Source organism: Oncorhynchus masou, chromosome 5 (genome assembly GCF_036934945.1).
Source record: "Oncorhynchus masou masou isolate Uvic2021 chromosome 5, UVic_Omas_1.1, whole genome shotgun sequence".
Taxonomy (NCBI): domain Eukaryota; kingdom Metazoa; phylum Chordata; class Actinopteri; order Salmoniformes; family Salmonidae; genus Oncorhynchus; species Oncorhynchus masou.
The window spans coordinates 80600744-80626190 of record NC_088216.1 but is presented as its reverse complement, the minus strand read 5'-3'; the positions used below and the strand labels follow the sequence as shown (position 1 = coordinate 80626190).

Below are 25447 nucleotides of genomic sequence, written 5' to 3'. Positions count from 1 at the left end.
GTCAAAATACATTTGGACCTCACTGTATATTATTAGAGGACATCTTGAATTATGTCTCTGTAGTTGCTTTGTCACATGAAATTAGACGTGATAAAGCAAGACTTATGTTACGAATCCCTTTTGGCCCGACAGTCTAGGGGGGATGGTAATGAGACTCGTAACATAACTCATGCAAATTATTATTGTGACAAAGGAAAAGTGTGAACGAAATAAGCACGACAACTGAAATCTACCGTCAAACTCTAGGTTTATTTATAAACACACGGTAATGGGGGGAGCAGGAAAAGGGGCTGAGCTGGACCCAAGGAAAGAAACATTAAGTATTCAAAAACACCCCTAAGCTAGACTAGCCTACTTTAACAACAGCTAACTAACTAACCAAAAATACAGTGGGTGGTCCGCCCAGTTCTAACTAGTGTATTTAACAAAGTTCACCTACGGGTAGTGTATGCCCATGGGCGACTTGTCTTGGTTTCCCCCTTTTCCACCAGCAATCAAACACAAACACCATAACCAAAAACAATACTCACAGGTGATGACAAAGTGCTATGAGGTGCTTAAACAAAAGAGAGGTTAAGACACAAAGCGAGAGTGAAACACAGAGACCTACAGACATGGCATTTACAGAGAGATTGAGCTGAGCTTGAGCTGAGCTGAGCTCTAGAACAAACAAATGATGGGGTTTTTAAACCATGGGGAAGGAACTGTGATAGGTTTAGGAAATATGAGGAGGTGTGTCTTCTGATTGATGATTGATTGTTGACTGATTGGGGAGTGATGATTTTCACCTGTGAGGGGAGAAGGAGAGAAAAGAAACACACACACAGGATACACACACACACACAGGATAACTGTATCCGTAACACTAGTCAAATGAGTCTACTAGTGATGGGAAGCCGAGAAGACTGGGACCATTTTCAGTTGCCTGCCACTGCCCTGCCATCTACTGCTAAACACCCTCGGCTTTATAAAACAATCTCAAATTCTTCACCAATGGTGGAAGTTGTAGTTGTAGTACCTAGCTAGGCAAGTAAAGGCAGGGATTTCACCTCACTACTCTTTCGCATAATTCACTGGCTACTATATCATCTTGAAGCAGATATAATGTCTCTTCAGAGCTGAGTTGTGAGGCAGGAAGAGAGATGCTCGTGAGTTTGATGGAAGGCCGGTTAGAGGAATGAGTGGGATGGAAGATGGCGGAAACATATATTTGTTTGAAGCTGCTAGTGAGTCGAGTGAAGCTAATAGTACAGAAAGTGAGAATGAGTGTGTTACAGTGACGAAGATAAAGGGAAACAAGAGAAGTAAAGCTGTGTTGGAAAATAGGAAACCACTAGACTTATTTTGGGTTGGAGTCAGCGTTTTGGATCAATGCTACTTGGGAAATCCATTTAACGTCTCCAGGAAAATGTGGAATGTGTTGGAAGAAAGTGTGTCGTCGGTGAGAGTCACAAAAAGTGGTCTTATTTAGATTTTTTGTGTGTCTGCGGAACAGAAGAAGGGTGTTTTAAGACTGAAAAAGATATCGGAGTGGAATGTTTCCTGCATGGATTTTTGTAGCAGGGTAACTATCAAGCTGGTTATTTCTGGGGTGGCGCAGAATATATATAACTGAAGACATCGATGGAGTTGTTGGTGCACGTGGACTGACCTGTATGGTGGACGGAGAAAAGAAGTTCACTTCATCCATGCTACTGTTCTTTGATGAAGAGTCTCTCCCTTCTCATATAAAGTTAGGATTCATGAGATACCCTGTAAAAGCTTTTGTACATAAGCCCCTTCAGTGTCATACATGGAAAATATTTGGTAATGTGTAAATTGTGTGCAGAAGGGAAGAATGTTGAATGCCAGAAGAAGGGAAATATTGCAACTGTGGAGGTGAACATGCACCTGAATTCTTGAAGTGCCCTGGTGAAGGAGAATGAGGTGGTAAGGGTAAGGAGTGTCCAGTGTGTCTTCTATCTGGAGGCAGTGAGAAAATTAGAAGGAACGAGTGGCAGGGAAGAAGCAATGGTAGTAGAGCCACAACCAGGGAATGTTTCTCGTCAACCAAGGGATAGTGAAATTCTACATGCTAAAAAGGTGGATGTTGTATTATTTATTGCAATGGTCATAAATTGTACAGCACAAGCAGAAAATAAGTCTACAAAAATTGGAATCACTGTGAATAAACGCTGAAAGTTTATTTGGTTTTGTGATTTACTGTTGGTGAATGTAGCCCCATCACAGGCCCCTGAGCCTGTGTAGGGATGTATTTTGGAGTGGAATGTGATTGAAGAAGTGTGATATTTATTTATTTTTTGTTTTACATGTTTTATTTTGTATTATGTTGTTTTCCCCCTTTCCCGAAATGTGTTTGTTTGTTTCTTATTCAATACCCGGTCCAGCTGGTGGCTGTAATTCATCATTAACATTTGATTCCAACCGCCGTTAAATCACATCGAAGAAGAAGAATGTCTCTTCAGACTCGTTTTGACTGATGATTTGTCGCATTTTGAATCAGGCACGTAAACATCTCAATATTATATAGACTTGATATAACAAAGCTATCCAAATAGTGCACATGTGCTATTTCCCTAAATCGTGTATTTGTGCTATTTCCCTAAATCGTGTATTTTTAATCATGTTTATTTAAATGTAGCTACATTTAAAATAAGCTAAACTTACCGAGAGAGAACTCTGCCAAACAGGCATGTTAGTATCTACCTTTGGGGTCCTGCGAGGAGACATTGCCGCGGAGGATTCTGGTCTTCTTTCTTTCTAGCCTGGGTTCGTAATCTGCAGACATGGGTACGATAATTTTCTATTTTTAACGGAATGGTTACAAAATATATCAGTGTCTTTTCTATATTGACATGGAATTTCAATTTATTCTTACCAATTTCGTTATTATCGTGGCAGAACAGGATGTATTTCTAGACATATTCTGAAATTTGCCACCAGCCAACTTGCGCGATCTCCGCAACGTGGAGACGGCCATAACATGCCGTCAGTGCTGGCCAGCGCTTCCTTTTCAGTCACCAAACATGTAGCCAGTTACCAGAGTTTTGGTTACAAAGTTGTTGAAATGGATGTGCACTCACTCTGCATAAGCAATTTGGTTAAATGTAACTAAATTATTTTCCAATGAACTTAATTGTTAGCCAGCTGCTCCAGTGTTAACTCATTTGATGCGGTGTTCATGTCCGGCTATCTTGGTTAGCTACCGGTAGTTGGCTGACTGGTCAAACAATGTTTTGTTGGACATTATTAAGTCAAAAGCTACCAATTTTAACTATTTACTTTGTATCTCTTCAGGAAAGTGTCGTGGTCTGCGTACAGCCAGAAAGCTGCGTAACCACCGTCGTGAGCAGAGATGGCACGATAAACAGTACAAAAAGGCCCATCTCGGCACTGCCCTGAAGGCTAACCCCTTCGGAGGCGCTTCCCACGCCAAGGGAATTGTACTTGAGAAAGTGTAAGTACATCACAACACCCTTAATATCCTCACTAATAATCAGGGACCGCTACTCTGGGACACATTAATATAGTCCCTAATGTCTTCTCAGAGTCTCAATAATGTGTAATGACATGTCAACCAATATGCCAGTTCCAAATGTTTCTGTCCCTGTCTTACAGTGGTGTTGAAGCTAAGCAACCCAACTCCGCCATTAGGAAGTGTGTCAGGGTCCAGCTCATCAAGAACGGCAAGAAGATCACCGCCTTTGTCCCCAATGATGGTTGCTTGAACTTCATCGAGGTAAGATTTAACTAGTCAGCCTGGCACCCAAGCATTTTTCCAAAGTAGTGTTGTTGAATTAATTCAATGACTTTTATTTACACCCACTGTGTAAAGGGTCTGATGGATGCAGTTTAGTGTCTATAAACTGTGCCTGATATCCACTAACCAATGCAAGACTCCCCATAAATAACAGGGCTGTCTACAGTGAGATCAAATGAGCCTAAATATTTGATGTGCAGCCTGTATATTTTGAATTTAGGAGCACCAGTACACCTAGAAAAATGTTATGATTCTAGCTTTAATCCTAATTTTGCGTTGTTTCTTAATTCCATTCTATTATTTAGATTTGTGTCTATTGTTAGATATTTCTGCACTGTTTGAGCAAGGAACACAAGCATGTGTATGCAGCAATAAAATGTGATTTGATACCTCAACTATTTTCCATTGTGCACCTATTATTTAATTATTATTATTTTAAATGTATCCTTTATTTCACCCGGTAAGTTGACTGAGAACACGTTCTCATTTACAGCAACGACCTGGGGGAATAGTTACAGGGGAGGGGGGATTAATGCGCCTATTGTAAATTACTTGCATTTTTTTATTTTATTTAAGCGCACATGCTCCTTGTAAAAAAATAACATCAGCATAGAGCCCTGAATAATCTAAGAAAGAAAATAATATGTGTGTATATATGATGTGATGTAGCCTGGGATGATATTTATAATATTCAATTATGCATTTTGTCGTGTATCCAGCTTGTTTCCCTTGGTCTTTCAGGAAAATGACGAGGTTCTTGTGGCAGGATTCGGGCGTAAGGGACACGCCGTAGGTGATATCCCTGGTGTACGTTTCAAGGTGGTCAAAGTGGCTAACGTCTCCCTGCTGGCCCTCTACAAAGGCAAGAAGGAGAGACCCAGATCTTAGACATTTCTGATGGGGAAATAAATAAAATGTTTTCACAATTCCAGTTGGTTTGTTGTGCATTTTGTTGTGCATTTTGATAGTATGTTGCAGAGATGGGCAACTCTGGTGGTCCTCGGAAGTGTATGTTTTTTGTTCCGTTTCCAAATCGCCATGTGATTTAGACCTGGGATACCAGGTGTAGTGTGTGTGTGTGTGCCATTGAAAGAATCAGCTGACATTCTGGCCCCAGAGCACTGAAGTTGCCCATCCTGGTTCCTGATCTAAGGGTCTTCTCTGATTCACTTCTACATTATTAGAATAACTCAAGCAATTTTTTTTTTATAAAGTTATTGTCCTCAAGATAAAATGTTGGGGCGGCAGGGTAGCCTAGTGGTTAGAGCATTGGAGGAGTAACCAGAAGTTTGCAATTTCAAATCCCCGAGCTGACAAGGTTCAAATCAGTAACCCACTGTTCCTTGGCTGTCATTGAAAATAAGAATTTCTTCTTAACAGACTTGCTTAGATAATAAAAGATGTGAGTATGTGTTCCATTTGGTGTTTTATTTATAGCTGTGTTATGGCAATTACATCTGTTCCATTTGGTGTTTTATTTATAGCTTGTTCGAGGGATTGTAATAGTTTGACATTGTTTGTCTTGATTGGTCGTAGGGTAGATGCATTTAATCTTCAGTCAAATTTTGTGCCTCTGACATGTCACTTGTACCCCTCCAGTAATGAAGAGGACTTATTTCTTGCCGTGGCATCATCTGGAGCTAACGGGCATGAATGTCAGACAGCTGCCAATAAGAGGCAATGTCCTTTTTTTTCTCAACCATGATTGGTGTATCTCATTTCCTCATACACTTGCCCAAATATAGCCACACCTGTTGATGTATAATTTACAGTCCTTTTTAACCGGTATAAAAGCTGTTCCAACAGATTGTGTGATCCTTATTTTGGTGTGGCGTAGTGATTGATTTCGAAGGTGGGAGCATAGATTGCATTGGCCTTTGTTATTAAAACAATTTTAGTCTTGATCTCGAAGGACCGGACCTTTGAATATGACAAGAAGGATCTTAGGACATTTTACACAATGATACTAATCCCCTCTTCCAGAATGTAATCCTTTCACCCTAATTATTAATAGGATTACATTTTGATGTTTGTGATGCAATGTGCAATAGTCAAGACATATATTGAGACATGCAGTGTTAACCTGAATGACAAATTATTTGGTGTTGGGGTGGAAGAGGATTTGCTGCAGATTATGAAAGTGACATGTTTGGGGAAAAATAGAAAGGATATGAATTGGACAGTTTGAATAGAAAAGATCATGTGGACTCGTTGCCAGCTGCTGCTGAAATTATAATTCAGTGGTGAAATTCTTTCAGTTCGTTTAGTACTTTGTCACAGACAGAAAACATGCTGTCACATCATTCTTATGTTGTGAGAATAATCTGTACTTTCCCTAATCCTTTTTATACTGAACAAAAATATAAATGCAATGTGACATTTTCAACGATTTTACAGAGTTACAGTTCATATAAGGAAACCAGTCCATTGAAATGAATTAATTAGGCCCTAGTCAATTGGTTTCACAAGACTGGGCAGGGGTGCAGACAAGGGTGGGCCTTGGAGGGCATAGGCCCAGCCAATCAGAATGATTTCCCCCCTCACAAAGTCCTTTATAACAGACAGAAGTACTCTGCACAAGAGTGGCATTTTATTGTCCCCAACACAAGATCCACCTGTGTAATGATAATGCTGTTTAATCAGTGTCTTCATATTTTGAGAAGGTTTGAAGAAGCTATTTTGAGAGGGTTTTCTGCATATGGAACATTTCTGTGATTTTTTAAATTTCAGCTCATGGAAGATGGGACCAACACTTTACACTTTGCATTTATGTTTTTGTTCGGTGTACATGGACACATGCAGAAGAATGGCAAATCAAAACAAACGTTCTACCAAAGCGAACATGTTCTTTTTGCGACATAAAGTTCGTATGTTAAAACTATTCATAAAATGAATATATATATATTTTATGTCACTCGTGCGCAGATCAAATACACAACTGGAGCGTAGATTAAGCTATCTACATGTCCTAATAAATAAAAAAATTGATTAGAAAACCAGGTGATCTAATAAGCGTATGCTTACTTCGATTTTTGACCTTACGCAGAATAAGATAAGCAGAGTAAAGTGTTTACATGACTATTGCCGTACTCTGCCTACTGACATAATCAGTTTAATATTGAATTATCAATGTGCATGTAAACATTATTTCCACCTAGTGGAGGTGGGGGTCAGATACATGGAAACCCTCAACTAAAGTAACATTGAATTACGGAAAAGTACTAAAACTGAATACACTAACACATTTCAATACTCCAAAGTCTCTATTTTAAATACTAAATTGTCATATTTTGTGTAAATCATTCCAGAGCTTTAAATCAAATCAATGTTATTTATCGCATGTGGCAAATACAACTGGTGGCGACTTTATCGTGAAATGCTTGTTTACGAGCCCTTCCCAACAATGCAGAGTTTACAAATAAAATAGTAACACACGAGTAATAAAATAAAAGACACAAGAATGGAGCTATATACAGGAAGTACCAGTACATCCACTTAGCCTAACTTCCTGTAAGGTTATCAGGTTCAATAAGAGAGATTGTGGTTGTTGCCAAGAAGTGATCTCACGGTTCTCTTTTCTCACAGCATTCCTTCAGAGGCAGAGAGGAATACATTGATCACTTCAGTGGAGGTGTCTGGTGAGTGATGAGACATGGGTGACAGTGAGTGACAGGAATCCAGCAGCCAGAGCCTGTGTAGGGCAGCAACCCATCCATCCTCTCCACAGGCAGGAGTCTGGTGACCTTCAAACAACTGGAGTAGCACAGAGAAACAGTTAATGATAACACTCTTCCTGGAGGATGCTGTCGGTGAGTAATGATGGACAGACACTTCATTACACTGGACATTTTCACATAACTATGGGTGGTGATTCAATTGTCTTATTTAAAATAATGCACTGAGAATTCACGTAGAAGGTATTGCATTCATTCTTTCCGCTTTCAAAACTGTAAACTGTTCAATTGTGTATCTTAAAGTAAGAATGTTCATGCAAATAGTCTTTCATGCATCTCTTTCTTATTTACTTGCTCTAGTCTATAATCTTTATAAAAGATTAATTAATTAATTCCGTCATAAAAGTGAATCTGTGTCTATCAGTAGCAACATGCAGGAGCAGGAAAAGTGTGTCAGTGAGTGTCGTTCAGTGTGCCAGAGGTACAGAGAAACCCTGGTTGCTGGTCTGTCTCATGATCAGGTATTTATAGCAGGGGAGGTATAAATAGCCCCAGAATGGAGAAAAACGGATCCCCTTTAAACCACGAAGGACGCCATAGCCACATTACAGCCTGATTACGAAAGGTAAAAGAAAACAAACTACATCATAGTATAAACCTAGTCTTGGTGTGTTAGATCATATGAAAAGTTCATATAAATGAGTCGTGGGCCTACATTAAATGTCTACTGTAAGGGTTTTTTCTCTTCAATATGTAAAGAAAAAGTGAAGAATTCTAAAATCCATGAGATTGTTAGCTATAGACCTACAGCCCTTAATTAGATTAAGATTGAAACACTGTATTACATTTCATTACAAATGCATCCTTAAAATGGAACATTTGAAACCTGCCATTTACTGTGCCATGGGCCGTTGAACACATGCATGCTTGACATTTCACAAGGGGTTATGACTCACGAACTTCTATGTGTTTGCGTGGATGTGTTTATGAATATTTTGACCTGGATACCTGTTATTTTGTTACACATGATGCAACATGCCAAATTAAACATCCACCAAACCAATTAAGACTATTGTTAGGCATAGGAAACAATGTAAACCTGGTCGAATGATTGTGAAGGGATGTGCCTGGTACATGCATGCCATGCTACAGGCCATAGGTCATGCCAGGTGATAGTTTGTCTTGTTGAGTTTAGCTGGAGAGATCCCCACTAGAGAGACTGCAAGAGGCCTGGACATGCACTTTGACGAACTAGGATATGAAGGGGACGACTATGAGGATGTGGACACTCAATACATGATTGAACAGAGTCTTCTGGAATGTAACAAGCAGATTGAATCGCAGGATTCCAGCCTAGGGGATGAGTGCAGGTACACAGCTTCTTGCTTCACCCTTGTGAACCTTTAGAAGCACACCAGACACAGATACACAGGTCTGCCCAGATAGTAGGATAGTTATACATTTTATGTTGGTCCTGAGATTGTAAACACTTCTCCAGACATAAAGAGGTTATAAATGATAAAGTCTATCTGGAACTCACACCTTCATCATGAGGTTGGTGGCACAGCTTTTATGGTGTGACCTTCTTCTTTCCACAGTCAAGATATAACAGATAATGTCAAAATCTTCTCCGCCATCAGAAAAGGTGAGTAATGAGTGCCGGTTCTGCACTATTGGTTATTTACTGTGTCTCCATGACAGTGTCTCCTTGATAATCCTCTCTGCTTCCTGGTTTGTTGCCAGGTGACGAAGCAGCTCTCCGCCAGCTGTCTGTCAGCCAGAGTGCTTTCTCTGAAGTGGACAACAGAGGCTGGATCCCCCTACATGAGGCCGTTAGTCAGAAGAACCAAAATATTCTAGAGGTCACCTTTGCAGGTTTGTATATCTTTGTCTCATCTAGTACATCCCTACACACAAGGGTCCATTAAATCATGTTTGGAGAAGATACAAACAATCAAAGGGACATTAAACACCAAAATAAAAGTTTGTCTGATGTTTTCAAAGCTCGAAAGTACACTGAACCAAAATATAAATGCAACATGCAACAATTTCTCAGCTGTTACTGAGTTACAGTTAATATAAAGAAATCAGTCAATTTAAATAAATTCATTAGGCCTAATCTATTGATTTCACATGACTGGGCAAGGGCACAGCCATGGGTGGGCCTGGGAGGGAATAGGCCCACCCACTTGTGAGCCACTGGGGCTTTATTGAGACAGAAATACCCCACACCACCCCCTCCTCATACGATCCCGCAGGTGAAGAAGCCGGATGTAGAGGTCCTGGGTTGACGTGGTTACACTTGGTCAGCAGTTCTGAGGCAGGTTGGACGTACTGCCAAATTCTCTAAAACAATGTTGGAGGCGGATTATGGTAGAAAAATGAACATTAAATTCTCTGGCAACAGAGAATGTCTCTGATGGACATTCCTACAGTCAGCATGCCAATTGCACCCTCCCTCAAAACTTGAGACATCTGTGGCATTGTGTTGTGTGACAAAACTGCACATTTTAGAGTGGCATTTTATTGTCCCCAACACAAGGTGCACCTGTGTAATGATCATGCTGTTTCAGGAGCTTCTTGATATGCCACAAATGTCAGGTGGATGGATTATTTTGGCAAAGGAGAAATGCTCACAAACAGGGATGTAAACAAATTTGTGCAGAAGATTTGAGAGAAAAGCATTTTTTGCATATGGAACATTTCTGGGATTTTTATTTCAACTCATTAAATATGGGACCAGCACTTTACATTTACGTTGCATTTATATTTTTGTTCACTATAGTCAAATGTGAACATGAGTTCATGTTTCCTTTCAATGACGAAATAATATTTAAAGTATAATGATAGATCATAAGACTGACTTGATGTACGCCTTCCTCAGCGTCGAGTCAAAATGCAGTGCAATGTCGGACCGTCCGGGGAAAGACACCTCTGTTCCTGGCGGTGGAGCGAGGTCTGATAGAGAACGCCACCTTTCTGCTACAGAATCATTCCAGTTCTGACTGCCAGGATGACGAAGAGGACTCACCGCTAGTTATAGGTAAACCTGTCTGCATCCTCTGTTATTAATACACTCAAAACATACTGAAGATTAGTCTCTCGTGACAGACTCCAGCTCACATGATATTTGGTTCTGGGAATAACTGAATGTAGAGCTGACAGAACAATAGACAGTTCAAATGTAAGCCTATGTAGTCCTGACAATGAGAAGAACTCTAGGACATGTCGGATCATTACAGACTTATCCCACTTCTTCCTTCCATCCAACAGCTATCAGAAACGATCGTCTGGACCTGGCCAAGCTCCTACTGGGGTTCGGTAGCAATGTGAACCTGGAGGGATGTCACAGCAGGACCCCCCTCCACGAGGCTGCCAAGCTGGGACGGGAGGACTTTGTGGAGCTGCTTCTCAGCTCTGGGGCCAACCCAGACGCCAGGTCCGACTATGGGCTCACACCCCTGGCCCTTGCCGCTCAGTGTGGGCATGTGAAGGTAGTCCAAGCCCTCGTCCAGAAAGGTACAGTAGCCTATGTCAGTGGTTCCCAAACTGTGGGGTGGGCCTGGGTACCCACCCCCCCAAAATGATATAATTATATGTATATACAGTACCAGTCAAAAGTTTGGACACACCTGCTCATTCAAGGGTTTTTCTTTATTTTTACTATTTTCTACATTGTAGAATAATAGTGAAGACATCAAAACTATGAAATAACACATATGGAAACATGTAATAACCAAAAAAGGGTTAAACAAATCAAACTATATTTTAGATTCTTCAAAGTAGCCACTCTTTGCCTTGATGATAGCTTTGCACCCTCTTTGCATTCTCTCAACCAGCTTCATGAGGTAGTCACCTGGATTGCATTTCAATAATAAGGGATGCTTTGTTAAAAGTTAATTTGTGAAATGTCTTTCCTTCTTAATACTTTGAGCCAATCAGTTGTGTTGTGACAAGGTAGGGGTGGTATACAGAAGATAGCCCTATTTGGTAAAAGACCAAGTCCATATTATGGCAAGAACAGCTCAAATAAGCAAAGAGAAATGACAGTCCATCACTACTTTAAGATGTGAAGGTCAGTCAATCCGGAAAATTTCAAGAACTTTGAAAGTTTCTTCAAGTGTAGTCGCAAAAACCGTCAAGCGCTATGATGAAACAGGCTCTCATGAGGACCGCCACAGGAAAGGAAGAACCTGAGTTACCTCTGCTGCAGAGGATAAGTTCATTATAGTTACCAGCCTCAGAAATTGCAGCCTCTGCTTCACAGAGTTCAAGTAACAGACACATCTCAATAACAACTGTTCAGAGGAGACTGCATGAATCAGGCCTTCATGGTCGAACTGCTACAAAGAAACCACTACTAACGGACACCAATAATAAGAAGTGTATTGCTTGGGCCAAGAAATACGAGCAATGGACATAAGACCGGTGGAAATCTGTCCTTTGGTCTGATGAGTCCAAATTTGATATTTTTGTTCCAACCACCATGCCTTTGTGAGACGCAGAGTAGGTGAACGGATGATCTCCGCATGTGTGGTTCCCACCGTGAAGCATGGAGGAGGAGGTGTGATGGTACTTTGCTGGTGACACTGTCTGGGATTTATTTAGAATTCAAGGCAAAGTAACCTTTTGACTGGTACTGTATACGTATATAATTTCGAAATTGTGTAGATCAGCATCAATTCCTCTTGTCATGTTAGTTATTGCATAACTTAGAGAGATATTTGTAACTTGTCAGAAATATCCAGATCAACTAGCCCATGTCAGCTAACATTTTTTTCTCGTTTTATTAGCCCATAGATATTGTTGAAATTTTTTTGTCACTCAAATATCACATGAATACACATTTGACATGGCAAAATGTATAGAATTGCAAGAAAATTTGCTCTGAAACGTTAACATTTTCTTTACACCCCATGACAACATGTGTAGAATTGCAGGGAATAAGCTGTACATCAGCTAAATTCTCTCCACCAACAAGAGGGGTGTGAACAGTTTGTGTCATGAACAGTGCTTCTTCCCATAGAAATAGACAATGTTCCCCAAGTGAAAAAGTTTGGGAACCCTTGGCTCAATTAGATTATTTTACTTGTACTGTACTAATGTCCCTGTGTCACAAGGTGGAAAAGTGACAGGTTCTATGTCTGGGTTGAGCAGGCAGAGTGAAGAAGAGGCAGACAACAAAAGGGATGTTTATTTTCTTAATGTGGCAATCTGCAGTGGATATGATAACAAAGCCTATCCCCACCCCTGTTTTAGTAAAAAGCTGAGGGAGGGGCTGGTGAAATGATATCAGAGTGATATCATTTTAACCATGTTTTGAGATGAGGCTATACAGTGTTTGTTTACATTAACTTTGTTTTCAAATATTGGAGTAAAGCAAGCTTATATTTTGGTTCTGATGTGGTACAATTGTTGAACTAAACTCAGGAGGAATTTATAAATTGTGTTCTTCAAGAATCAATGGGTACATATCAGATGTAGCAACTGCAGATTTCCTCTTTATGGCATGTTTTTCCATTATTCTGTATCCAACACATTCCAGTTTCTCATTTATCACAAATATCATTTTCACTTACGTTTTACTCTTAAAGCCAGTCTAGTTAAAATCACTCAAAACATACCAACAAGCCAAAGAAATCAAAAGGGCCACATGAAGTGGCACAGGAAGTGGCACAGGAAAGGGCGCAGCCCAGCAGGCAGGCATCCATACTACTTCTTCTCATATTAAACGTTCAGCTCAAACCCCATTGACCATTTCATCAACTAAATCATCATAGTCTGCATAGGATCCATCACGCCTCTGCACTGCATCACCCCCTGTGGGAAGCTGCCAGGAAACACAAAACAGGAGGTTGAAATCACATGATCTGTCAATTAACCAATAAAAATGCTTTATTTAGTTGGCATGCCGATAGGTCATACCTGTTACTCAAGCACATGCTGTATCTTATGACTTGTGCCCATATAAGGGTGTATAATAGGCATCAACTAGTTCTTGTATGTCATGGACTTTGTTTTTGTTGCTCTGTACAAGCATTTGTTGTTGTTTGCTGTTTGTATCAGCAGGAGCCAACGTGGAGTCTATGGCCCAGGATTATGCCACAATCCTATTTGAGGCATCTGCCTCTGGCAACCCTGAGATTATCTCTCTGCTGTTGGAGTATGGAGCTGATGCCAATGTCCCCAAACACACCGGACACCTCCCCATCCACAGAGTCTCCCACAGGGGCCATTTACAGTAGGTGGCACCGGTACTGCACCGTTAACCTCGTCACAGATCTGAGTTTAGTGCTTAGAAATCACAATCACATTTCAGAGCTCAGTTGGCCTTTCTCTCTCTCACTGACTCACTCACTCAATCACTTAGAGCTCTGAAGATCCTGATCCCTGTGACGACCTGTGACGCAGTGTATGAGAGTGGAATGAGCCCCTTACACTCTGCAGCTGCTGGTGGTCACACACAGTGTCTAAAGGCCCTGCTGAAGGCAGGCTATGACCCCAACTACATGTTGCACCCCTGGGTCCGGCGTAACTATGACGACCAGCGGAAGTCTGCCCTGTACTTTGCTGTGTCCAACGATGATGTCCCCTCGGTCAAGCTGCTGCTGGAGGCTGGGGCCATGCCCAACCAGGACCCTGTCAAGTGCCTACAGGTCAGGCCTCATATACACAAACAGTCTCAGAGTAGGAATGCTGATCTAGGATTTTAGATCATAATGGATACATTTATATGGACAGGGGAAACCTGATCCTAGATCAGCACTCCTACTCTGAGACACTTTTTGAAAACAGACCCTCGTGGCTTTTTGTCAAATACCCTGATGACTTCAACACTCAGAAACTCATTTTTCTCAATCAAAAACTCTTAAGTACTAAACTGATAACACTTGTAATTCCCCCTATCTTATATTCAGAACCTTTGATTGTGCATTGATTAGGGTTTCACACATCTTTCACCCCTGAGTCATACATGCAAAATCAAAGTTTTCTGTGAAATACCACGAGAATTTTTAGTTTAGTCCCCAATACATCAGATAATGATAAGCTCACCATTTAGTCATTTTAACTACCATTTAATCCAATAGCAAAAAATACAAGATACAAATGTCAAAACTGTTCTTTTTGACGTGCTGAATAGAAACAATAGTAGATGGTAAATATAATTTTCCATACATTATTTAACAAAAACTTGACATGCAATCATTTACATTTACATTTACATTTAAGTCATTAGCAGACGCTCTTATCCAGAGCGACTTACAAATTGGTGAATTCACCTTCTGACATCCAGTGGAACAGCCACTTTACAATAGTGCATCTAAATCATTAAGGGGGGGGTGAGAAGGATTACTTATCCTATCCTAGGTATTCCTTGAAGAGGTGGGGTTTCAGGTGTCTCCGGAAGGTGGTGATTGACTCCGCTGTCCTGGCGTCGTGAGGGAGTTTGTTCCACCATTGGGGGGCCAGAGCAGCGAACAGTTTTGACTGGGCTGAGCGGGAACTGTACTTCCTCAGTGGTAGGGAGGCGAGCAGGCCAGAGGTGGATGAACGCAGTGCCCTTGCTTGGGTGTAGGGCCTGATCAGAGCCTGGAGGTACTGCGGTGCCGTTCCCCTCACAGCTCCGTAGGCAAGCACCATGGTCTTGTAGCGGATGCGAGCTTCAACTGGAAGCCAGTGGAGAGAGCGGAGGAGCGGGGTGACGTGAGAGAACTTGGGAAGGTTGAACACCAGACGGGCTGCGGCGTTCTGGATGAGTTGTAGGGGTTTAATGGCACAGGCAGGGAGCCCAGCCAACAGCGAGTTGCAGTAATCCAGACGGGAGATGACAAGTGCCTGGATTAGGACCTGCGCCGCTTCCTGTGTGAGGCAGGGTCGTACTCTGCGGATGTTGTAGAGCATGAACCTACAGGAATGGGCCACCGCCATGATGTTGGTTGAGAATGACAGGGTGTTGTCCAGGATCACGCCAAGGTTCTTAGCGCTCTGGGAGGAGGACACAATGGAGTTGTCAACCGTGATGGCGAGATCATGGAACGGGCAGTCCTTCCCCGGGAGGAAGAGCAGCTCCGTCTTGCCGAGGTTCAGCTTGAGGTGGTGATCCGTCATCCACACTGATATGTCTGCCAGACATGCAGAGATGCGATTCGCCACCTGGTCATCAGAAGGGGGAAAGGAGAAGATTAATTGTGTGTCGTCTGCATAGCAATGATAGGAGAGACCATGTGAGGTTATGACAGAGCCAAGTGACTTGGTGTATAGCGAGAATAGGAGAGGGCCTAGAACAGAGCCCTGGGGACACCAGTGGTGAGAGCGCGTGGCGAGGAGACAGATTCTCGCCACGCCACCTGGTAGGAGCGACCTGTCAGGTAGGACGCAATCCAAGCGTGGGCCGCGCCGGAGATGCCCAACTCGGAGAGGGTGGAGAGTAGGATCTGATGGTTCACAGTATCGAAGGCAGCCGATAGGTCTAGAAGGATGAGAGCAGAGGAGAGAGAGTTAGCTTTAGCAGTGCGGAGCGCCTCCGTGATACAGAGAAGAGCAGTCTCAGTTGAATGACTAGTCTTGAAACCTGACTGATTTGGATCAAGAAGGTCATTCTGAGAGAGATAGCGGGAGAGCTGGCCAAGGACGGCACGTTCAAGAGTTTTGGAGAGAAAAGAAAGAAGGGATACTGGTCTGTAGTTGTTGACATCGGAGGGATCGAGTGTAGGTTTTTTCAGAAGGGGTGCAACTCTCGCTCTCTTGAAGACGGAAGGGATGTAGCCAGCGGTCAGGGATGAGTTGATGAGCGAGGTGAGGTAAGGGAGAAGGTCTCCGGAAATGGTCTGGAGAAGAGAGGAGGGATAGGGTCAAGTGGGCAGGTTGTTGGGCGGCCGGCCGTCACAAGAAGCGAGAGTTCATCTGGAGAGAGAGGGAGAAAGAGGTCAGAGCACAGGGTAGGGCAGTGTGAGCAGAACCAGCGGTGTCGTTTGACTTAGCAAACGAGGATCGGATGTCGTCGACCTTCTTTTCAAAATGGTTGACGAAGTCATCTGCAGAGAGGGTGGAGGGGGAGGAGGATTCAGGAGGGAGGAGAAGGTGGCAAAGAGCTTCCTAGGGTTAGAGGCAGATGCTTGGAATTTAGAGTGGTAAAAAGTGGCTTTAGCAGCAGAGACAGAGGAGGAAAATGTAGAGAGGAGGGAGTGAAAGGATGCCAGGTCCGCAGGGAGGCGAGTTTTCCTCCATTTCCGCTCGGCTGCCCGGAGCTCTGTTCTGTGAGCTCGCAATGAGTCATCGAGCCACGGAGCGGGAGGGGAGGACCGAGCCGGCCTGGAGGATAGGGGACATAGAGAGTCAAAGGATGCAGAAAGGGAAGAGAGGAGGGTTGAGGAGGCAGAATCAGGAGATAGGTTGGAGAAGGTATGAGCAGAGGGAAGAGATGATAGGATGGAAGAGGAGAGAGTAGCGGGGGAGAGAGAGCGAAGGTTGGGACGGCGCGATACCATCCGAGTAGGGGCAGTGTGGGAACTGTTGGATGAGAGCGAGAGGGAAAAGGATACAAGGTAGTGGTCGGAGACTTGGAGGGGAGTTGCAATGAGGTTAGTGGAAGAACAGCATCTAGTAAAGATGAGGTCGGCGTATTGCCTGCCTTGTGAGTAGGGGGGAAGGTGAGAGGGTGAGGTCAAAAGAGGAGAGGAGTGGAAAGAAGGAGGCAGAGAGGAATGAGTCAAAGGTAGACGTGGGGAGGTTAAAGTCGCCCAGGACTGTGAGAGGTGAGCCGTCCTCAGGAAAGGAGCTTATCAAGGCATCAAGCTCATTGATGAACTCTCCGAGGGAACCTGGAGGGCGATAAATGATAAGGATGTTAAGCTTGAAAGGGCTGGTAACTGTGACAGCATGGAATTCAAAGGAGGCGATAGACAGATGGGTAAGGGGAGAGAGAGAGAATGACCACTTGGGAGAGATGAGGATCCCGGTGCCACCACCCCGCTGACCAGAAGCTCTCGGGGTGTGCGAGAACACGTGGGCGGACGAAGAGAGAGCAGTAGGAGTAGCAGTGTTATCTGTGGTGATCCATGTTTCCGTCAGTGCCAAGAAGTCGAGGGACTGGAGGGAGGCATAGGCTGAGATGAACTCTGCCTTGTTGGCCGCAGATCGGCAGTTCCAGAGGCTACCGGAGACCTGGAACTCCACGTGGGTCGTGCGCGCTGGGACCACCAGATTAGGGTGGCCGCGGCCAATCAAAAATATATATATATAATTTATATATATAAAAAATATATATAATTTCTGTCAAATGGCAGGTTGTGAGCAAGTTGAGGAATACAGTTTGGGGCGGCAGGGTAGCCTAGTGGTTAGAGCGTTGGACTAGTAACCGAAAGGTTGCAAGTTCGAATCCCCGAGCTGACAAGGTACAAATCTGTCGTTCTGCCCCTGAACAGGCAGTTAACCCACTGTTCCTAGGCCGTCATTGAAAATAAGAATTTGTTCTTAACTGACGTGCCTAGTAAAATATATATATATTTTTTAATTCATTATCCTAATACAGTACATACTCAGGACAAGTCATCAGAAATAGGGTTATTGTGGAGCAATTGGCTCCTGTAAAAATGTAGCACGTGTTGTATGCCATTTCTGCCCCAGGGGACATTATACAAGATCACCTTTTCTACATGACTTTGTCGACTGATACAGTATCAACTGTCAATGTAATTCACATAATGAGTGGAATATATTGTTATATATACAACCCAGGTATTTCAGCAGTGCATTGTACACTAAACTATAATTACAAATGGTAGTACATAGTGACTCTCCACTTTGTCCTATTAAAGCACACTGGCTAATGGAGAATGATGATGTAGTATTTACATCCACATCTGTATACAGGGCTTTCGGAAAGTATTCAGACCCCTTCACCTTTTCCCCATTTTGTTACGTTACAGACTTATTCTTACGGTAGACTGTCCTTCTCTCAGCACATATCAAAGCTTGCAGGCTAAAGTTAAATCTAGACTTGGTTTCCTCTATCATAATCACTCCTCTTTCACCCCAGCTGCCAAACTAACCCTGATTCAGATGACCATCCTACCCATGCTAGATTACGGAGATGTAATTTATAGATCGGCAGATAAGGGTGCTCTCGTGCGGCTAGATGTTCTTTACCATTCGGCCATCAGATTTGCCACCAATGCTCCTTATAGGACACAACACTGCACTCTATACTCCTCTGTAAACTGGTCATCTCTGTATACCCGTCGCAAGACCCACTGGTTGATGCTTATATATAAAACCCTCTTAGGCCTCACTCCCCCCTATCTGAGATATCTACTGCAGCCCTCATCCCCCACAACACCCGTTCTGCCAGTCACATTCTATTAAAAGTCCCCAAAGTACACACATCCCTGTGTCGCTCGTCTTTTCAGTTCGCTGCAGCTAGCGACTGGAACAAGCTGCAACAAACACTCAAACTAGACAGTTTTATCTCAATCTCTTCATTCAAAGACTCAATTATGGACATTCTTACTGACAGTTGTGGCTGCTTTGCGTGATGTATTGTTGTCTCTACCTTCTTGCCCTTTGTGCTGTTGCCTGTGCTCAATAATGTTTGTACCATGTTTTGTGCTGCTACCATCTTATACTGTTGCCATGTTGTGTTGCTAACATGTTGTTACCATGCTGTGTTGTCATGTGTTGCTGCCATGCTATGTTGTCTTAGGTCTCTCTTTATGTAGTGTTGTCTTTCTTGTCATGATGTGTGTTTTGTCCTATATATATTTTTTATTCTTCTTTTTGTTATTCCAACCCCCTGTCCCCGCAAAAGGCCTTTTGCCATTTGGTAGGCCGTCATTGTAAGTAAGAATTTGTTCTTAACTGACTTGCCTAGTTAAATAACGGTGAATCATATATATTTTTTCCCTCCCCAAATTCGATCCTGTCTCATCACTGCAACTTCCCAACAGGCTCGGGATGCGAAGGTCGAGTCATGCGTCCTCCGAAACATGACCCGCCTAAACACACTTATTAACACCCACCCGCACCAATGTGTCGGAGGAGACACTGTTCAACTGATGACCAAGGTCAGCCTCTCTATGGGAATCCCGATCACAGCCGGTTGTGATACAGCCCGGGATCGAACCCGGTTACAACATGATACCATATATGTTATTTCATAGTTTTGATGTCTTCACTATTATTCTACAATGTAGACAATAGTCAAAATAAAGAAGAACCCTGGAATGAGTAGGTGGGTCCAAACTTTAGACTGGTACCGTAAATATTTAGACCCTTTGCTATGAGATTCGAAATTGAGCTCAAGTGCATCCTGTTGCCATTGATCATCCTTGAGATGTTCCTAAAAACTTGATGGAGGTGGAGTCCATCTGTGGTAAATTCAATTGATTGGACATGATTTGAAAAGGCACACAACTGTCTATATAAGGTCCCACAGTTGACAGTGCATGTCAGAGCAAACACCAAGCCATGAGGTGGAAGGAATTGTCAAGAAAGCTCTGAGACAGGATTGTGTCGAGGCACAGATCTGGGGAAGGGTACTAAAACATTTCTGCAGCTTTGAAGGTCCCCAAGAACACAATGGCCTCCATCATTCTTAAATGGAAGAAGTTTGGAACCATCAAGACCCTTGCAAGAGCTGGCCGCACGGCCAAACTGAGAAATCGGGTGGAAAGGGCCATGGTCAGATAGGTGACCAAGAACCCAATGGTCACTCTGACAGAGCTCTAAAGTTCCTCTGTGTAGATGGGAGAATGTTCCAGAAGGACAACAATCTCTGCAGCACTTCACCAATTAGGCCTTTATGGTAGAGTGGCCAGATGGAAGCCACTCCTCAGGAAAAGGCACATGACAGCCCGCTCCGCTATAAATTTGCCAATAGGTACCTAAAGTTTCTCAGACCATGAGAGACAAGATTATCTAGTCTGATGAAACAAGATTGAACTCTTTGGCCTGAATGCCAAGCGTCACGTCTGGAGGAAACCTGGCACCATCCCTACGGTGAAGCATGGTGGTGGCAGCATTACGCTATGGGATGTTTTTCATCGGCATGGACTGGGGAACAGTCAGGCTCGAGGCAAAGATGAACAGAGCAAAGTACAGAGAGATCGTTGATGAAAACCTGCCCCAGAGCACTCGGGACCTCAGACAGGGCGAAGGTTCACCTTCAAAACAGGACGACGACCCTAAGCACACAGCCAAGACAACTCAGGAGTGACTTCGGGACAAGTCTCTGAATGTCCTTGAGTGGCCCAGACAGAGCCCCGTCTTAAACCCAATCGAACATCTCTGGAGAGACCTGAAAATAGCTGTGCAGCAACGCTCTCCATCCAACCTGACAGAGCTTGAGAGGATCTGCAGAGAAGAATGGGAGAAACTCCCCAAATACAGATGTACCAAGCTTGTAGTACTGAGTAAAGGGTCTGAATACTTAGTGTATGTAAATATGATATTTCCGTTTTTTTTATATGTATATACATTTGTTAAAATTTCAACAGCAAAAAAATGTACTTTGTCATTATGGGGTATTGTGTGTAGATTGATGAGGGGGAAAACAACTTAATCAATTTTAGAATAAGGCTGTTACCTAACGAAATGTGGAAAAAGTCAAGGGGTCTGAATATTTTCTGAAGCCTTCATATCTCACAACAAGAATAGACTGATGAGTTTCAGAAGAAAGTTCTTTGTTTCTGGCCATTTTGAGCCTGTAATCAAACCCACAAATGCTGATGCTCCAGATACTCAACTAGTCTAAAGAAGGACAGTTTTATTGCTTCTTTAATCAGAACAACAGTTTTCAGCATTGCTAACATAATTGCAAAATGGTTTTCTAATGATCAATTAGCCTTTTAAAATTATAAACTTGGATTAGCTAACACAATGTGCCATTGAAACACAGGAGTGATGGTTGCTGATAATGGGTCTCTGTATGCCTATGTAGATATTCCATAAAAATCTGCCGTTCCCAGCTACAATAGTCATTTACAGCATTAACAATGTGTACACTGTATTTATGATAAATTTGATGTTATTTTAATGGACAATTTTTGCTTTTCATTCAAAAACAAGGACATTTCTAAGTGACCGCAAACTTTTGATCGGTAGTGTACGTTTACTAGGCACTACATAATTTGGTTCAGTAGTTATCAGTTTTGAGCAGTTTGATTAAGTGATAATTAATTGTATTGTTAACAAATGATAAGTATAATAAAAAGCATGAGCACTCAGAGAAAATGATTTAGTGTAGAGGTGCTGACGAACGGTGAATAAATTGTAAGCTAAATTGTAAGCTATGAAAACAACGAGTCCCACACTCCATAAATATAACCTCCCAGTCATTTATTAAAAACACCAATGTTTCGACCTCACTGTGCCTTCTTCAGGTAATGTTATGAATGTGTGAACAAATTACAAGAAAATCATATCAAAAGTAAAATTAATATTGCATTTTGAAAAGCAGACACTTTGATTGAATATGTATTCAAATTGAAAGAGTGATTTGGTGCAGTGAACACGTGCCTTTGTGAATGTGTTTGTTGTACTTGAAAATGAGCTTAGTGTTTTCAAACATGAACCATTATGATGATCTGTTTTGTATTGTTGTGCATATAATTGTGAAAATGTACCACATACTTGTGAAAGTTGCACACACAAAAAACTGTAATAGAGTATTGGATTCACCAAGGTTTGAAAGAAAGGTGCACTTATCAACACACTTTTTTCCCTCCTGCAGGTGGCTCTGAGGTCGGGAAACCTGGAGATGATCTACGTCCTGCTGAGGTTCGGAGCCAACGTCAACTACTTCTCCCGCGTCAATACCACCCACTTCCCCTCCGCGCTGCAGTACGCTTTGAAGGACGAGGTTGTCCTGCGCATGCTTTGTAACTATGGCTACGATGTCCAGCGCTGCTTCGAGTGCAACTACGGTGAAGCGTCCCATGTTCCTGATGACTATGAGGGCTGGACAAATTCTGTCATCAACGACTCCATGGTAAGGGGGGTATTGAACAGGTCCAGGGGTTTCTCTCTGGTCAGGTTATGTGGCTAAGTGTTATTCTTTAGTTCCTTAAAGCTAGAATACAATGTTGCAACATCCATTTTTGGACATGTAAATGAATGATATGTACCCATTGATTCTTGAAGAATAAACGTTTAAGTTTCATAAATTCACCCGAACCCAAAATACACTTTATTGTTTGAATTCAGGATTCTAGCTTTAAAACGTTAGGCTCCAAGTATGCTTATAACAAGTTAGAACGCATTAAGTAATAACTGTAGGCTTTTAGTAAAGTGTTACCTAAAACTATTATGTGCTTCCTTGCAGTTTTGCGAGGTTATCTCAGTGTACTGGTTGAAAGAACACTCGGGACACGTGGTGCGTATCATGATGGATTACGTCGATCACGTGACCTTCTGCTCGAAACTAAAGGCTGTTCTGATGGAACAAAAGCAGTGGCCTGATATCTGCAAAGTTCAAGGTTGGTGGAAAAACAAGACTAGGTGGACAAAACACATCTATGTGTGTTGTTAACCATTCAATGGGAAAACAGTTATGTTTTCATAGAAGACAGATCGTCCATGACTATGATTATGTTGAGGGCCTGGAGTTCCTGAGCATGCGACCTGATCATGGTAAAAATCTTGCCCCTAATTATTGGCTATAATTACTGGACCCGAAATATGTCCCTCAGACAGTTGATGAACTAGGCCTACTTGACAGTCTATGAAATTGACTAGCTCATATCTGACTGTGTCTATCATCATCATAATCATCATCCCTCTCCACAGAGAACGCTCGCTGTCTTCAGCATCTCTGTCGTCTGAAGATCCGTAGCTGTCTGGGCCGACTGCGTCTCAGGGCCCCAGTGTTCAGGCATTTCCTGCCTCTACCCAACCGGCTCAAAGATTACATCCTGTACCGGGAGTATGATCTCTTCAGCCAGAAGATCCTAGTGGGCTGACTGGAAGAAGTACATGGAGGATGAGCGAAGAAGATAGGCCTACATTAACAATTAGTCAGTGACTCAGCAATGTTATTAGTCAGTTTTTTTACTCTCAGGGGTGCCGTCTCTTAGGGTCAGGGTGCCCGACGTCGAAATCTTGTGAGTATTTTTTGGAGGAAGGGGGACACATCGAGGCTGATTTGTTCATTGTGGCTATAGCCCCCTAGCTCTACTGTAATTCAAACCTTGCTATTAGTCTGTCAGGCAGACGAGCTGAGCTCACTCACATCAGGTTAAAATAGTTTACTGTTATCATCAAGTGGAATTTGTTACTTTTCACCTAAAAATGAGGGTGGGGCAGGGGGGGATTGAAGAATTTTGGTCTGTTTCAGCATAAAATAAAACCTTTCTCTTTTTCTTGTCAAGTTTCATTGTCTGTTATTTATCAGAGCTACATGTAGTGGTGTCAGGACAATAACCTCACAGTCAACGTCAACGAAACTAAGGAGATGATTGTGGACTTCAGGAAACAGCAGAGGGAACACCCCCCTATCCACATCGATGGAACAGTAGTGGAGAGGGTAGTAAGTTTTAAGTTCCTCGGCATACACATCACAGACAAACTGAATTGGTCCACACACACATACAGCATCGTGAAGAAGGTGCCGCAGCGCCTCTTCAACCTCAGGAGGCTGAAGAAATTCGGCTTGTCACCAAAAGCACTCACAATCTTCTATAGATGCACAATCGAGAGCATCCTGGCGGGCTGTATCACCTGGTACGGCAACTGCTCCGCCCACAACTGTAAGGCTCTCCAGAGGGTAGTGAGGGCTGCACAACGCATCACCGGGGGCAAACTACCTGCCCTCCAGGACATCTACACCACCCGATGTTACAGGAAGGCCATAAAGATCATCAAGGACAACACCCACCCGAGCCACTGCCTGTTCACCCCGCTATCATCCAGAAGGCGAGGTCAGTACAGGTGCATCAAAGCTGGGCCCGAGAGACTGAAAAACAGCTTCTATCTCAAGGCCATCAGACTGTTAAACAGCAACCACTAACATTGAGTGGCTGCTGCCAACACACTGACTCAACTCCGGCCACTTTAATAATTGGAATTGATGTAAAATATATCACTAGCCACTTTAAACAATGCTACCTAATATAATGTTTACATACCCTACATTATTCATCTCATATGTATACATATATACTGTACTCTATATCATCTACTGCATCCTTATGTAATACATGTACCAATAGCCACTTTAACTATGCCACTTTGTTTACATACTCATCTCATATGTATATACTGTACCCGATACCATCTACTGTATCTTGCCTATGCCGCTCTGTACCATCACTCATTCATATATCTTTATGTACATATTCTTTATCCCCTTACACTGTGTATAAGAAATTAGTTTTGGAATTGTTAGTTAGATTACTTGTTGGTTATTACTGCATTGTCGGAACTAGAAGCACAAGCATTTCGCTACACTTGCATTAACATCTGCTAACCATGTGTGTGTGACAAATAAAATTTGATTTGTGTCTACACTGAGTGTACAAAACATTAAGAACATCTGCTCTTTCTATGCCATAGACTGACCAGGTGAAAGATATGATCCCTTATTGATGTCACTTGTTAAATCCACTTCAATCAGGGTAGATGAAGGTGAGGAGACAGGTTAAATAATGATTTTTACGCTTTGAGACAATTGAGACATGGATTGTGTGCCGTTCAGAGGGTGAATGGGCAAGACAAAATATATAAGTGCCTTTGAAATGGGGGTATGGCAGTAGGTGCCAGGTGCACCCATTTGTGTCAGGAACTGCAATGCTGCTGGGTTTTTCACACTTTCCTGTGTGTATCAAGAATGGTCCACCACCCAAAGGACATCCAGCCAACTTGAAACAAATGTGGGAAGTATTGGAGTCAAATGGGCCAGCATCCCTGCAGAATGCTTTCGGCACCTTGTAGAGTCCATACCCAGACTAATTGAAGGTGGTGGTGTAACTCAATATTAGTAAGGTGTTCTTAATGTTTTGTGAAGTTTTGCCTAAACCTA

General features: G+C 42.6%; 2 protein-coding genes and 1 long non-coding RNA gene across 3 annotated transcripts; 2 read left to right on the top strand and 1 right to left on the bottom strand.

Annotated features, from left to right (window-relative positions):
- Positions 1 to 230: 230 nt before the first annotated feature.
- On the bottom strand, positions 231 to 2779 carry LOC135540354 (uncharacterized). The gene is made up of 4 exons (XR_010455738.1): positions 2707 to 2779; positions 1891 to 1962; positions 1652 to 1752; positions 231 to 788 (listed from the first exon to the last, which is right to left on the bottom strand). It is a non-coding gene; the product is annotated as an uncharacterized LOC135540354 (long non-coding RNA).
- On the top strand, positions 2683 to 4691 carry rps23 (ribosomal protein S23). The gene is made up of 4 exons (XM_064966950.1): positions 2683 to 2790; positions 3298 to 3457; positions 3619 to 3739; positions 4502 to 4691. The coding sequence occupies exons 1-4, from the start codon at positions 2787 to 2789 to the stop codon at positions 4646 to 4648; spliced, it is 432 nt and encodes a 143-aa protein (XP_064823022.1). The 5' UTR covers positions 2683 to 2786; the 3' UTR covers positions 4649 to 4691.
- A 2946-nt stretch (positions 4692 to 7637) lies between these two features.
- On the top strand, positions 7638 to 23771 carry LOC135540352 (dynein axonemal heavy chain 12-like). Its single transcript, XM_064966948.1, has 11 exons — positions 7638 to 8059; positions 8630 to 8804; positions 9033 to 9079; positions 9178 to 9309; positions 10319 to 10477; positions 10708 to 10953; positions 13504 to 13675; positions 13805 to 14090; positions 22163 to 22420; positions 22754 to 22907; positions 23218 to 23771. The coding sequence occupies exons 2-11, from the start codon at positions 8671 to 8673 to the stop codon at positions 23388 to 23390; spliced, it is 1761 nt and encodes a 586-aa protein (XP_064823020.1). The 5' UTR covers positions 7638 to 8059; positions 8630 to 8670; the 3' UTR covers positions 23391 to 23771.
- Positions 23772 to 25447: the final 1676 nt, after the last annotated feature.